The sequence below is a fragment of the Physcomitrium patens genome, chromosome 19, assembly GCF_059467195.1.
Source record: "Physcomitrium patens ecotype Gransden chromosome 19, ASM5946719v1, whole genome shotgun sequence".
Taxonomy (NCBI): domain Eukaryota; kingdom Viridiplantae; phylum Streptophyta; class Bryopsida; order Funariales; family Funariaceae; genus Physcomitrium; species Physcomitrium patens.
Genome location: NC_143428.1, coordinates 15118596 through 15134331, shown reverse-complemented (window position 1 = coordinate 15134331; position 15736 = coordinate 15118596). Strand labels below are relative to the sequence as shown.

General features: G+C 34.8%; 2 protein-coding genes across 3 annotated transcripts; both read left to right on the top strand.

Annotated features, from left to right (window-relative positions):
- The first annotated feature begins 4515 nt into the window (after nucleotides 1-4515).
- LOC112295744 (uncharacterized) lies at nucleotides 4516-6755 on the top strand. The gene is made up of 4 exons (XM_024547662.3): nucleotides 4516-4765; nucleotides 5519-5654; nucleotides 5902-6016; nucleotides 6265-6755. Exons 1-4 carry the CDS (start codon nucleotides 4596-4598, stop codon nucleotides 6318-6320), a joined length of 477 nt encoding a protein of 158 aa, XP_024403430.1. The 5' UTR covers nucleotides 4516-4595; the 3' UTR covers nucleotides 6321-6755.
- A 208-nt stretch (nucleotides 6756-6963) lies between these two features.
- LOC112295745 (protein SPIRAL1-like 2) lies at nucleotides 6964-10172 on the top strand. 2 transcript variants are annotated; one of them, XM_073529033.2, is made up of 5 exons: nucleotides 6964-7420; nucleotides 7630-7743; nucleotides 8002-8548; nucleotides 9259-9295; nucleotides 9495-10172. In XM_073529033.2, exons 3-5 carry the CDS (start codon nucleotides 8246-8248, stop codon nucleotides 9515-9517), a joined length of 363 nt encoding a protein of 120 aa, XP_073385134.1. In that variant the 5' UTR covers nucleotides 6964-7420; nucleotides 7630-7743; nucleotides 8002-8245; the 3' UTR covers nucleotides 9518-10172. The 2 variants fall into 2 exon arrangements, with proteins under 2 accessions (XP_073385134.1, XP_073385133.1); XM_073529032.2 differs by having other exon boundaries at nucleotides 9259-10172.
- The last annotated feature ends 5564 nt before the right edge of the window (nucleotides 10173-15736 follow it).

The following is a 15736-nucleotide window of genomic DNA, read 5'->3' as shown; positions in this document are numbered from 1 at the left end:
ACTTACGATGAGTAAGTTCGAAGATGAGGATAGCTTAAAAAGGTAAGTAGAAGCGAATAAGAAAATAATATTGGAACAAAATTACAAAATCAGGGAACATGAACAAGTCATCAAGGTAGAATCAAAATCCAAGATACGAGTGAAACGTGAATTGGATGAGAAAGTAGAAAAATAGTCAAAGAAAAAACAGAGGATTTAGCATATCCTGAAAAATCAAAAGCAAGAATTACTACAAACTTGCAAATCGAATAGATTGGAATAGGAGAAGATGAAGGCTCAGTTGAAGATGGAATGAGAGAAGAAGGAGGCATTGGAGCTTGAAAAGAAACAATTGGGTGACCAATATCAAAACAATATGGATGAACTATAGGCAGAAATTATTGTTTTGAAGAAAACAGTAATGAAATTTGAGAGCGATTTAGTCAATATTGGTCAGTTACAGACATTTGCCTCAACAGGAATAAGAATTGGAAAATTGGAGGAGAAATTGCAACAGTCGCAACAACAACTGGAAGCTAAAGATGCCAAAATCCTCCAATTGGAAGCTCAGGTTCAAGAATTGGGAGAGTATAATAAAGATTTAACAGCTCAATTTAGGATAGAGATTCAGGACAAGTCGAAGGAAGAAGATATAGTGTTGGAACAAGACCAAATGGAGCCAGCGCTAGAAATCGAAGAGATTGAACAATCCAGTTAAAAAAAATATATATATAAAAAAAAAAAATGATTGGTTTTTGTTTATCAATACTGTGTTTGTGGGGACGCTGCACAATTAGGAGTGGGGCTATGTAGAATAAGTAGTTATTTTCAGAATGTAGATACCTAGTATATAGTGTAAACAGGAATAGATAATTACTGAAAAGATGGTTCAGCAGGTAGAATGGATGAATAGTCAAGAAAAGTAGTTATCATTTGTAGTATAGGAGTTGGTATCTCGAGGTAGTATAAGGAGGATGGGAGAAGGGAAGAAAAGGCCAGACTACGATAGTACTGAGCCGGGGATAAGCTTGGTGCTATCTCTTCTTCTTAATTTTCTTGTTTCTTTTGTGTTAGTGTTGATTCTAGTGAAGAGAATCGATTTAATGAATTAATGTTTGATTTACAAATTTATTTATGGATCACTGTTTATCAGTTATTGTGAAAGATTGAGAACGTATGGAAGTTTCCAATCATTGTTTATCGCAAGGTTGTAGGTTCAGTGGAGAGGAATTGTAATCGAAAGAATTATCTTGATTAGATTCTGTGGATTGGAAGTTGTTCGTTCCAGGGTTTGGGATATGCTTGTGTGTTCGTGAATTACACAGGGTACTGAAATCATTGTCGTTGATGTTATTGTATTGATATGAAAGAGTGGACAGTAAGAGGAAAAGTTAAGTATTCTTCGCTATGGTAAGCATTCAGCAGTAGCGATTAATTGTGTAACCCCAACAATTGGAGTTCATATACATGGTCTTTCCCTGTGTTCGAATTCCCCTATATAGGTTTATTCTAGGAGGTTTCTTCTGGAATAAGTAAAGTGACAACTACAAGGTCTTATAAAACATTATCACATAGCTCCAAGTAAGATAATATATAAAGAAATAAAAGTGAAGCATTTTTCATTGATATTAATTTCTTTCTTCCATGTAGTCTAGTTTTAAGGATTTTTAGTTTTTTAGTCTTTGGTAGTAGTCATTTTAGTTTTTTTTTTAATATATATATATATATATATAGAGAGAGAGAGAGAGAGATTGTCATCTTTCTTTAAGCATATATCACTTGTTTATTTATTCTTTGAGATTTCATCCTTCATATAGATATATATATATATATATCAAATACTTATTTTCTTTTTAATATAGTATAAACTTATATTTAGTATTTTATTTCAAATTATACTTTAATTTTTTATTTATATTATATATAATTAAATATGTTTTATTATTAATTTTTTTTTAAATTATATAAAAAATAATTTCATAAATATAAAGAATGTATTAGTATGAATGTATGATAATAAAATAATTTTATTACTAAATTATATATATATATATATATATATATTCAATATTAAATAATTAATATACAAACTTATTATTGTGTTTTTGGCATAAAATTATTTCGTATCTCTAAAATATATAAATATTGTTGTTATTGTATTTTATTTTTTTTGTAAATTATAAAAAGAAATAATGCATCAAATTCTTTATAATGGCATGTTTCCATAAATCTTTATAATCTCTAAATTATCAAGAGAATTTTAACTCTTATGATTGTTTGGAAATGTTTAAAAAAAACATGCTATATATTATAATAGCTACTTGATAACAATAATGCACAATGTTTAAGTTTTAATATGTATCTTATAAATAATAATTTTTTTATTGATTATATATATATATATATATATATATATATATAACATTTATAAGTAATTAAATATTATTTTTAATTTGAATATTTATATCTATTATAATTTGAATAAAATTAAATATTACGAACTTGAAATGGATTAAATTATTTAATGATAGTTAATATATATATATATATATATATATATATACTTAAATATATTTTTAAATTTTTAAGATAATTTTTTATTAATAACATTTTAATTTTTATACTAGTACAGAACATAATGGTATAAAATAACTCAATGCAAGTCTCAATATTCTAATATCTGTTATTATACCATATAAAATAAATAATATCTATATCTATATTTATGTGTACACATCATATAATAGCTATTTATAAAATCTGAAAAGGTCATTTTATTTATTAGAAGAATAAAAGAAAAAAGATAATTCTAGTAAACAATGTCTATCTTATGTATGAAAATGTATTATATATCAAAAGTTAATAAAATAGTATTAATATTAAAAAAATTAGCTACGTAATAAATGCATATAAGTTCTATTTGTGAATTATTTTATTCGTAAAATCCAAGGAACTTTTATAGTATGATTTATTTCAGAGTTTTGAAAACTTTCTTTATCTAATAATGGACCAGTTGTAGGACATTAGTTAAAATTATGAATGTAAAGTATTTTTTGTTACACAACTCCTGTGATGTGTATCAACACCTTAAATTTTTATTTTGTTGGATGTTTCATTTGTTTCTTGTTACAAACAAAGATTTTTGCAGAAATAATTACAATCAAATATATTACCAACAAGTCAATGTACCATACAAGAACATTGCCAAGAACAACAACAGAACTATGACAAAATAAAATAAAACTAGTTTTTATGATGTACTCCTGTAAACCAGTATATTTTAAAAGTTAATTACTATATCAAGTTGTAGGATTTCTCTTATAACTAGAAGTCAGTGCAATGATTGTTATAAAAAAATAATTATTTTTACTAATTCGAATGTCATTATCAATTTGGTTATTGAATGTAAAAAAACTCTTAGATGATATGATAGAAATGCATTACAAATTATAACAATCATGCTAAAAAAATTAATTAATTACAGGTATATGTATACATGTGTTTATATATATAGTGAAAAATGTTAAATAGACCTAAGTTTTTACTAAATTGATCCACCTATCTTAACCCTCATGAAATAAAATAATGATTTCTAGATTCATTTTCCCATTATTGGATTTACAACCAATAAAAATCAACCACATTCATCATAATTATTATATTCTTTATCAAAGGTGGGTCAATTTAGTAAAAAAAAGGTCTATTTAAATATTCTCCTAAATACATACATACATACATACATACATACATACATATATATATTTATACTATTGGATGGTTTAAATAATTGTATACTTAAGTAAATATAAATATATATATATATATATATATATATGATAATATAAAGATAAATTATATAGATTAGTTATTTTTTTGAATTAAATTCAATATTCCTTGTATTTTATTTTTTATTTTTATTTTAGTTTCAATACATGTTTTTTTTTTTTTATTTTTTTTTTTTTATCACAATTGATTTTGCAATGACAAAGTTTCAAAAATTAATCAAATCCTAAAACATTCTTTGACAAATAAAGTTTATTTTTATTTTATATTTCCATTTTTAAAAATTATTAGATTGGTATGTAATCTAAGTTCAACAGGATTTTTGAAAAGGTAGTAATGGGTTGAAAGTTGCTCAACAAGCTACCACTTGCACCAAGAAAAGTGAAGAAAACGAGCATAGGCGAGATCGGGAATGGCTAGATGGAGAAAAGGATGAATGGAATAAAAGGGAGAAAAGGATGAATGAAATAAAAGGGAGAAAAGGATGAATGGAATAAAAGGGAGAAAAGGATGAATGAAATAAAAGGGAGAAAAGGATGAATGGAATAAAAGGGAGAAAAGGATGAATGAAATAAAAGGGAGAAAAGGATGAATGAAATAAAAGGGAGAAAGAGGATGGATGAGGAGGAGAATGGGGAGCGAAGAGGGACGGAATTCATGCAAACCCTAATTCCAGCTTTCCTCCCAATGTCTGTCCGAGCCGTGAGTGCTGATTGCTGGTTGCTTGTGGAGGTCCAGGCTGTTTTCTCTCGCCTGAGTTTCCAGTGTCATCTCCTCCACTCCTGCACTGTTACTGCTTTACATTGTCTGTGCTGGTCACTTTGTTTTCAGCCATGGGTTCTGATGTGGCTGAGTCGACCGACGATCGCCGCGCGCGTCTCCAGGCGCTTCGAGCTGCTCAAGAGCTCCTTGCTGCTCCCACCCCTGATTCCACCATCGCCTCTCTTGATACCAACGGCCAGCAGCGTCAGCCACTCGAGCAGGAACAAGAGCCAGATGGAGCGTAAGTGTTCACGCCCGTGGATTTATGCTGTCCTCGTACGTGTGTTCCCGTTCTCGATTGCGATTTTGTGAAGTGTTCATCATGACATAAGCTTCGTAGCTCGAAGAATTAAGTCATTGAGTTCCGCACAGAGGAAATACGAAGCATTCGAAAATTGAATGATTGGATCAAAGTGATTGCTCTCTAGAACACCACCTGTGGTCCGGTACCTAGCTCATGGCACAATATTTTCCGTTTTCATTTAGTTATAAGTTAATAAGTAATCAAACAAACAAATAAACAACTATAGAAACAAATATTCAGCCGTTTAGCGAACTAAATTGTAACACAGTATGTTGAAATCCTAGCCCTATAGACCAAGTGTAGGGCTACATCGATATCATCAATTCTCGACATTGAGGTGGGATTAAAATTGTGGATACAGTGTGACACGGTGGTTACTTCCATTTTCTACAATTGTTGAAAAACATTTGTGTGCTTCATTCAGCAACACCATCGAATTTCTTATTAACCCATAACGAATCCAAGCAGATATTATTGGTTCTGAGTGATTGTTTCATATAGTTAACACGGAGAGTACAGTCATGCTTCAATATATATTTTTTGCTCCAATGCCCCTGCTTTTGTATTAAGCACTGGGGAAGTACGAACTGGATTTGTGACTTCTGGTGTTGTGTCGGTAGGATCGTTCTCTAAATATTCATGACGTAAGTTATTTTGTGACTGATGAGAAAGTGAGGAATCACATTGCAGGTCAGACACAGGGATAAAGTTTCGGAACTACTTTCCCAGAGACAGTGATCTGCAGAAAGCCAAGCACGCACCTCCTGTTATACCGAAGTTTGAGGACCCTGTGGCTACAGATCCACTTCAAGTCGCTGGAGGCGAGGTATTTGCACGTATTGTTTGTCATGGTTCAATCCCTCGTATTGCTTGGATATTTCTTGAGAGATTCGGAGGTCTTGCTGTTGTAGTAGGCTTTATACATAGCATTATCATGTATTTTTGAGTTCATTTATTTATCTACCTTTTGACACCAATTATATGCTAGTTGGTTTCTTCTTCAAACTTGCATTTATGTTTTAATCTGGATAAAATCATTTAGTTTTTCAATGATTCCAACATCATATTTACAGGATCCTATTGTAAGTATCGCACCCAAGAAACCAAATTGGGATCTCAGGAGGGATGTAGCTAAGAAATTGGAGAAGTTAGAGCGACGTACACACAGAGCAATTGTTGAGCTTATGAGTAAGTGGCTTGAGCTTCAACTGGATAGTTGCATTCTGAACGTGATATTGAAGACATCCGAAGATGTTTGTTCAGATCATGTCATTTTTTATCTCTGTGATGGAAGTGGTGAAAGCAGTATGTAGAGTGATCTTGGGTTGAGATTTCACATATCCTTGTGTCGTGTTTCTGTTCATTCTAACGTATGCATGGAAGTCCTATGCTATCTGATTATGAACTTTATTTATGTGCTTTATGTCTAATATCAGTTGAAGAGGAGAAGCGCCGGCAAGCTGAAGCTGTGGATAACATGGAACAGGATTAGTGTGGTCAAGAACTTGATTCCTCACCCTAAAACCCTAAACCGGTCGCCTTGCGAGCTGCGTTGCTAATAGGACTCTCTCTACGATGTCCACTTGCCACCATTTTTCATTGTAAGGATGATGTGCATTTGTAAACTGAAGTCTAAAAGACTATGAAATGCCCGATCAGCATCTGGTATCAGGCCTAGTTGGCTGTTTCTTTGGGTTACAAAGTAATCAGAAAGCTCATTAGTACCCGCAAATAGAACAGCATTTTGGAGTTTAGTCAGATGTAGAAGGGTAAATATCGGAGGCGCATCAATGTCTTGGCTGTAATGAGTGACGTGCTATTTACTGTGATGTGTCTTTTCCTTGTCGAACCCATAAGGCTGTTCTCTCAGTTTCTTTTGAATCGTATTTGAAGTGGTCTCCATTGCAGCAAAGACCTTTTTGAGAAATCAATTGTTTCATTGAATCAATTCTGCCCTCTAATTCAATTTCTCAATCTTCTTTGCTGTACTCTAGTAAGTTACTACCTTAGTCGAACGGTTAATCGCAGCAAATAGGAATTACCCATGGTTGGCTAACGGTTTCGAACCGGCGAAGCCGATTTGTATGTTGATGAATCGGTTCCAAACCGGTTGGTGCAATGTTCAATCCGTTTTGGCAACCAGTTTGGCATTCAATACGCTGGGAGCGTTGGCCGGTGATCTTTATCACACGGCGTTGTCCGTCGTGATTGCTTGGGGAGTCGGGGTGGCGGTTAATAGGATATTGGGGCCCGTGGAGGTTGTGTTTGACCTTGGTCACCACAGCGGGTGGTTGCTGTCCGGGCAGTGGATGCTTTGATGCTTGATTAACCCTTGTAGACAAATACTGTCAACCTCAGGAGTCAAATTCTCAGTAGAGACTTGCATTGGACGAGGTGAGGGTAATACGATAATTCCCTATTCGTATTAAACCATACTCGATAATCCCAATGAAAACCTTGAGATTCGGCAAAGGATGGCAGCTGGCTCCTTGTAGATCCAAGAAATGCTGAAGAAAATCATGCTGGGTCGCACCCACGTACCAGTTCCTCAAAACCACAAGAGTTAAGTCGATGCAGAGAAACTGAGACATTGTAAGAGCATCGACATGCACATTGTGTTCGATATCGCTCCCTATGCCATGATATTGCGATTGTCTTGATGAGTGCAGCGTCCTATATTTGATGAGCTGAATGTTTTGAATCTGTATTGAGGTTGGTATCCGTTTTGTCGAATATTGTGAAGGTTCCTAATTCTGCATCTGACACAATGCATCTCATTCTTGATCTATTGCGATGTCCAGCTGCACGTATCCCAACTTTATGATCAATGCTCAAGCGATTGGCCTGCACGAGCTCCAAAGCTCCTACTCGTTATTCGGAGGACTCACTCAAAGTCTCTATTTTGAATCTCTATTGTAAATCTCTAATTTACCGATTCGATTGTCCACTTTCGGCTAATATAGTCTGCCGTTTATGTTGCTGTTTTGGTTTGGTCATCACACTGGATCTCAATAACTGTAAGGAAACAGACCGTCTTTTTTTTTTTTTTTTTTTTTTTTTTCGTTTTTTTTCAGGGTGTAAAAGGAGGAAGGTAGCAGCGATGCACAGGACATATTTTCGCATGATCACTCCGAGTTAATGAGTGCCTCTTTTCTATTTTTCTGTTTGCATAGATGTCAAAAGGCGCCTCATATAGTCCGCTTGATTGTTCCAACTTCCGCTGAAGTAACGAAGAAGATTGCAACAACGTTGTTAGTTTGCAAACAAAAGACGTGTCGAAATCATGAGAGGCGCAATGAACAATCGGGGCACCAGCAGCGGCGGAGGAGCAAGTTCTTTAGGATACTTGTTCGGATCTGATGCCACCTCTCTGACTCGATCGAACAACAGGGCACCTCCACGCAGCAGCCCGAACACATGAACAGTAACCGGGAAGTCTCCGGCTACAATTCCCGCTCAGGTCCACCAACGATTGATGATCAATCCATAGACTATGGAACTCCCGTTGGATATCAGATTCCGACTGGCTACCACACACCATCGGACTACCCATCCATGCCAAATCCTCACCGATCCCCAATGGGTCATCTTCAAACGCGTGCTGCGGGAAAAGTGATCATTGACGGTGGAGGCTTGTCGCTGGACATGTCCGGAGGAAGCATGAGCCGCAACAACAAATATTATCTTGAAGATGGTGAAAACTCCAGAAACTTCATCACGGTCAGTTCATCGTCCCCTTCGACCGTGTTAGGATCTGGCGATTGGATTCGTCACAGGGTTCATTAAAATTTGTCTCTGCTGTAGAGCTTGAGGTTGGTAGTGAAATTGAACTTAGACTAAGAGGGTGAGCTTCAGACGAGTAGTAGGAGCAGAAATGTAAATCCTATCCACGCGCGAGGCTCTTCTTCATACAAAGTGTGAAATTAGGACCTCTCACGTTGTTTCACCATCTGAACGGTACAGTTCATTCCGGTGGTTCAAATGTTGCAATGGAATCAGAAGACCGGCTCGAATGGTCGTTCTATTCCAGTTTTAGCATGTCAGTGACGAAGTACGATGCAGTCATTGCTCCAAGTCTAACCACAGCCGCCTTAATCATACCTTACTGATAGCAGAGCTTATTGAACGCAGACTGATTTAACAAGTTTGAACGCATTATATTGTTGGGATACCGCTTGAATCAAATCGGGTTTGAAAAAACCTTCAAACCTTGAATTGTTTTCCCGTTCTGAATACATCAACACTTCACCAAGCCACATTAGCTTACATTTTGTTCAATTCATCAATAATCGAAAATTCCTGGCCGGCAATAGAATCGTAGTCGGGGCAATTCATAGTTCAGCAAGTTGGAATTTTACGAATTCATCTTTTTAGATGATGTTTCTGCAAATGAGATTCGTAGTAATGCAGATGGTGTGGGTATTTTGCAGGATCGGCCATCCACGCGAATCCAAGCTGCTCCAGGTGGTGAGTCATCACTTGGATACTTATTTGGCGGAACGTAGATTGGTGGACGATATTGAAACTGCGGATCCGGGAAAATTTGCTAGCATTTGTCACATAAAACATGTATTCTTGTACCTTGAGTCTTTAAAAGCTTGACTTCGTTCAGAGAAATGTTGATTAAGCTAACTCTCACTTTTTGACAAAATCAACATTTTTGAAGATGATGAAGAGCCGTGGACCTGAGCATAATTCACTGAATTCCAAATCGATTAAAATGAAGAGAGACGTGCAACGAAGTCATACAATGTGAAAATTAGTAAAACAAGTTTCACAGAGCTTCAGCGACAGGCCATCTTCAGCTACGATTGTCCACGCATACCTGCTGTAGGGGCAAGAGTGCACACCCAATTATCATGCATGCAGTAGCTTTGAGACCGGCAATTGCCACCAGGGATTGATGTCACCAAGTGTAGCATGGGTTGTCCCTTTCATACACACAGGTCTTCTTTATCTTACTTCCATGTTCTAGCGATTGGAGCCCAGATTATCTGGTAAATTTAGCAGGTGATAAGTTCATGAACGAAATAGAGATTATCTTGAATAGCAAATGACTTAGGCATTACCGTTAATGGAAGGACACAAAAGAGATTGTTCTCGAGGCGACAGGGGCTTTGAAAGCAAGAATACAGTCATAAATAGATAACGAGACAGAGTGAGAGAGAAGGCGACGATGTAGTCACCACGCAACAATATTGAGCACTGGTAGAGAGCAAGAGAAGCATGCGCCTTGCACAATAATATTATCAACCACCTTATTGGATAATATAGATTAGAGTTTGTTGATAATACCATTTCATATATCTTTGATTTTATCAATTAATAAAATAACTTGACTATTTTGCATGTCTCATATTTTAGAATGACAATAATTATATAAATGAAACTTTGTCATGGATATACTTACACTTACTGAGATAATATGAGTCAATAGAAATAAGGAAAAATAGGTTAATCTGATAATAACTTGTGGAAAAGCTTCCTACAAGCTTCATAGATGCAATTTCACCTTTATACATGTCTACATGTGCTTCATAGGTTAGAAACTTGGCCAACAAATTAGCCACGTGTCACACATATTGGTAACTTGTAGTATAAGCTAATAATATGGAATACATATATGAAACTTGTCGTGCAAGTTAAGACATGTATCTTGTAAATTAGACATATATTGGACGTCCTATAGAATGTTGCTATATAGTCCTTAGGTAGATAGTATATATAGAGAGAAGAATAAAACCTTCTTCATTTTTATCAATTTTTTTCTTGCTTCTAGTCTAGTTTTAAGAGTCTCTAATTTTCTAACCATTGGCAATAGCTATTTCAATTTCTTATTAAATATATTTACTTTCTTATTTTAAATTTGTCACCTCTCTTTGATTAATTTTTTACTTTTTTACATATCTTTTTTGAATTCTTGTCCTTAACAAATTAAGAAGAGTCATAATTCATTATTCTTATCTTATCTTTAGAACTAAATAAATTATTCTACTTTTATTATTGTGTTTAGAAAGTTATAGATTATCCACCTTGAAGTAACATTTATTTTTTATATTAATTTTTTTCTTAAAGATAATAGATTATTTCTTTTTGAAGAAATTTTTATTTGATATTAAAGATTTTAGATTACTCTTTTCTAATTTGACTTGTAGATTTATTAAATTATTTAAAATAGAAATAAAAATTATAGATATTATACTTGATAGAAATGAAAATACATTTGTAACTATCATAAATCTTCACAAGTTTGTCAATACTCTTAAGATTGGAAATTTCATGCATCACCAATACCAACTATGGAAGCACTATTCCTATGCCTATAAAAGAAGTCCAAAGTCTAAGCTAAGAAGTTGTGGATTGAAATAAATAAGTAGATTAATTTTGCAACCAAATCAAGAAAATTTTATTCCTATCACTATATCAAGGGCAAGGATTAATATACCCAAGAAGTTTGATGGAATAAGTTTAAAATTTTAAAGATTTTTACAAGTCAAATTCTATCTAAAGATATATTTTTTCCAATGTCTTGATGGATTTATTCAAGTTGGATTTATAGGCACACTTCTATAAAGAAGTGTTCTCTCTTAATTTATATCTTTGATAGAAAAGGATTAACAGTTCCTTTATAATTTGAATTTATTTCTAAAATTATTTATGGCCATATTTAAAAAAGTTATCAATCGAACGATTAAATCAAAGTATGTGAAGGTTTTTATGGATTAAGGTTTCAAAAATTAGAATTTGAGGATTAGTGAGTATTTTTAAGTTCTTTAATAATTTGTTGATTACATTGAAGTGAATTTTTTTTATATAGAGATGTCACAAATTTAGAATAGTGAGTAAAAATTTAAACAAGAAGCTCAAGAAGAATCGGCAAGAACTAGATTAATCAGATGAGTACAAAAATAACACTTGAGAGGTGAGCTAGAGTTCGAAGAGGTGTGTTTTTGAGATTGAGGATCCCCTTAGTTTCGGCTCCTATATATACTACAAGTTACGAAGCTTCTTAAGTAACTTCCACAAACTAGGAAGCTTTTCAAGCAGCTTCTATAAATTAGGAATCTTCTCAAGCAGCTTCCATGAGCTTGAAAACTTCTCAAGTAGCTTCTACAAACGACAAAGCTTCTCTAGAACCTTCTAGAATCTTCTACAACTTCCTAGTATATGTCCTTGACATCACCCCTCCTTTTAGCTTTGAGGTCTTCAAGAAGTACTCCTATTGCGAGTCAGTACCAATGTAAGAAGTTAAAAATTTGTCACATAGTGTTTACAATATATTCCAATTGTTGTTCACGTGGCAAGTAATTCATTGGTCCTTGTAACCAACGATAGTATCCTACGCCTTCAATTTTTGATCAGGCATGAACTTCTGTGTCTTCATTGTGAAAATGCCCTGCAAACACTCCTTCGGGAAGATCACCATAGGCAGGTTTTACCTCAAACACAATCACTAGCGACCTATTACTAGGTATCCTCCATCGTCTTTGTGGTACAGGCGGTTCTTCATCATGGAATCATCTTCATGAAATACTTAATTGAGAGGACATGACTCGTATGGTATCTATCTCTTGGCTATCTATATTAGAACGAAAAAATAAGCACTAAACATGGAAGAATGGGCTCAGGTTATAGATTTATAGTCTCTAACTATGTCTTTTAGACGTTCCTTCTCTTTTTTTTTTGTAAGACCGAGGATTAAGAGGCTTCAAAGAGAAGGAACTTCGTTCAAAAACTTTTATTGAAAGAGCTTAGGTTTCTAAGGATAACATCAATGAAACTTTTGTACCTTTTGCGATGCATTGATAAGATTTTTTGCTAATTTCCATGTGTGCTCATTGATATCATAGCCGCTCCAATGTACTAGGTATTCTAATTTTCCCCACTTATGTCGCAAAGCTAGTATCTTTTTTACCTCATATTCCTCGTGGTTCTCAATTTCAATACTAGGTCGTAGACATTGCATTCTTCCAAAAAAAGACAACTCTCAATAAGGCTCCAACAAAGAAACATGAAAGACTAGGTGTACCTTTATAGTAGCCGGTAATCCCAGACGGTACGCCATTGGATTAATTTGCTTCTAAATAACAAATGGTTCCAATCTCCGGTAGTCCAACTTATCACATGGCCGCTTGATTTTGATATTCCATTGAAGCAACCATACTTTATCTCCAATTTTGAAAGTAGGTGCCTGATTCCAAAATTTATTTGTGGACGCCTAGTAAACTTCTTAGGCAGTTTGCAATTGAAACTTCAACATAGTTTGAAGCTCCGATAGTTATTTTATAAATCCTTCAACTACCGGATTGTTATTAGTTGACAAACTCAACAAATCAAGCTTCAGATGATATCCATAGTTGGAAAAGAATGGTGTTTGTTGAATCGACACATGAAGGGTGTTGTTATATGCAAACTCGACTAACAATAGATATGTAGTCTAATCATCTTGCTAATAGTTGATACTGCATTATAAATACTGCTCCAAAGTTTGATTCAACCATTCTGTTTAGCCGTCAGTTTGAGGATGGAAAGCCGAAGAAAGCATGATATCTACCTTCAATATCTCATAGAGAGATCTTCAGAACTTTGATACAAATTGGGTTCCTCGATTCGACACAATATCATTTTATAAACCATGATATCGATACACACTATGAAGGAAGAGCCTTGCTGTGTCTTTGCTTGACGATGTTTTTATGCAAGGGACAAAATGTGCCATCTTTGTAAGCCGATCTACCACAACAAAGATGTTGTCAAATGAATTTGACGACAGCAGGTCCGTAATGAAGTCCATGGAAACTGAAGATCATAGTCAATGTAAAATAGGCAATAGCTAAAGAAGACCATAAGGACGATATCGAGGGTTCTTGGATCTTAAATAAATGTCACAAAAGAGGACAAAATCCTTGACATCCTTCTACATTTGGAGCCACCAAAAATCTTGGGAAATAAGTTTCAAGGTCTTATTGAATCCAAAATGTCCTGGAGTTGAAAAGTCATGTCGAGATTGGAGAACTCGGAGTCGTGCTGGTCCCTTTGGAATATACAACTGCTCCTCAAAGTATAAAAGATCTCCTTCTACCTTAAACTTATCATTATTGACACGTTGCGATATATTTAGGGCTACAAAATCTCTAATAGTCGTAGTACATACCTAGTTGAGGAAGTCAGCATCAATTGGCATTATAGTAGAGCAAAGCCTGAATTGTTCCGACTTCAATAATATTGTACACTATTGATCAAACGCTGCTTCTCAAGCCTTTGGCGCTAGATATGATCTCCTTGATAATGCATCGGATAGTCCTTGATGCTTCCTAGGCCGATAAGTAATAACAAAGTCAAACTTGGATAGCAAAATATTCCATCGAGTTTGATGACAATTCAGAACTTGAGTCGACATGAAGTACTCCAAATTCTTGTAATCCGTGTATGCGATTACCAGATGCGCAGCTCCTTTGAAAAAGTGACTCCACTCTTGGAAAGAATCCACTATCGCAAGAAGTTCTTTATCATGGATCTAATAGTTGATCTTGGTTGTAGAAAACTTTTGAAAGTAGAACGTAACCGGATGAAGCTTCTTGTCTGCACCTATCTGCAAAAGTACAGCTTTCATAGCAAAATCTGAAACATTGGTCTTCAAATAGAAGGCCTTTACAAAGTCCGAATGTACCAAGATTAGAGCCATAGTAAATGCAGTCTTAAGATCTTGAAATGCTTTTTCCGCTAGAGGTCTCAATTCGAGCTTATCTTTACATGTCAATCGAGTGAGCAGAGCAGCAACTTGAGGATTATTCTTGATGAAGATCTGATAGAAGTTAGCAAAGCCAAGAAAATATTGTACATCTCTAATCGTCTTTGGAACTTCCCATGATACGATTACTTCCAGCTTCTTAGTATCCATCTTCAAGCCTTTCTTAGTTGCGATGAATTCCAAAAATTCCATCTCAATTTGATTAAATAAGCACTTCTTCAACTTGGCATAAAGTCCTCGTTTGGAGAGTTTTTCAAGGATCAAACGAACATATTTCTCATGCTCTTCTACGTTCTTGGAAAATATCAAAATATCATCTAGATAGATGATAATAAAATTATCAAGGTGCTCCCAAAAGATATCATTCATCATGTGTTGAAAGACCGTCAAAGTATTGGTAAGACGAAAAGGCATGACATTATATTCAAATTGGCCATACCTTGTATGAAAAGCTGTCTTCCATTCGTCTCCTTTCTTGATTCGTACGAGGTTGTAAGCTCCCCTTAGATCAATCTTTGTAAAGATCCTTGTACGCCTAAATTGCTCTAAAAAACTTGATATCAAGGATAATGGATAATGATTCTTCTTTGTCACCTTGTTGAGACCTCGATAATCCATGCACATCCGTTGTGAGCCATCTTTCTTCTTCACAAATAAGATTAGTGCCGCAACTGGTGACTTCAAATGACAAATGACAAATGAAGTTCTTGGCTAGGTTCTCGTCAATGTACTTTTGTAACTCTGGTAACTCCGTCTGCGATAAATTGTAAATTGGGCCAAAAGGTGGTTGTGCTCTTTCCTGCAAGTCTATGGCACAATTGTATGGTCGATGCTCCAGTAGCATGTCGACATTCTTCTTTTGAAACACGTCTTCAAAATCCTTATATTACTTTGGTATACTTGTTGTCGAAATCTTCTCTCCGCTAGTTGGAGTCGCATAAATGACAAATGGTGTGCCTTCCTTAGACGATGTTACAAACGCTCTTGCTCTAATAAATAAGGATTTTTTGATTCGGGATCTTCTAACAAGCTTCCTCTTGGAATATTCTATAAGAAATGTCATCCTTCGTAACTTCCAATCTATGGATGGATTATACATTTCTAACCAAAAAAGACCAAGAATAATAAGGTTTGATGGAGTTCTAATAATATTGAAA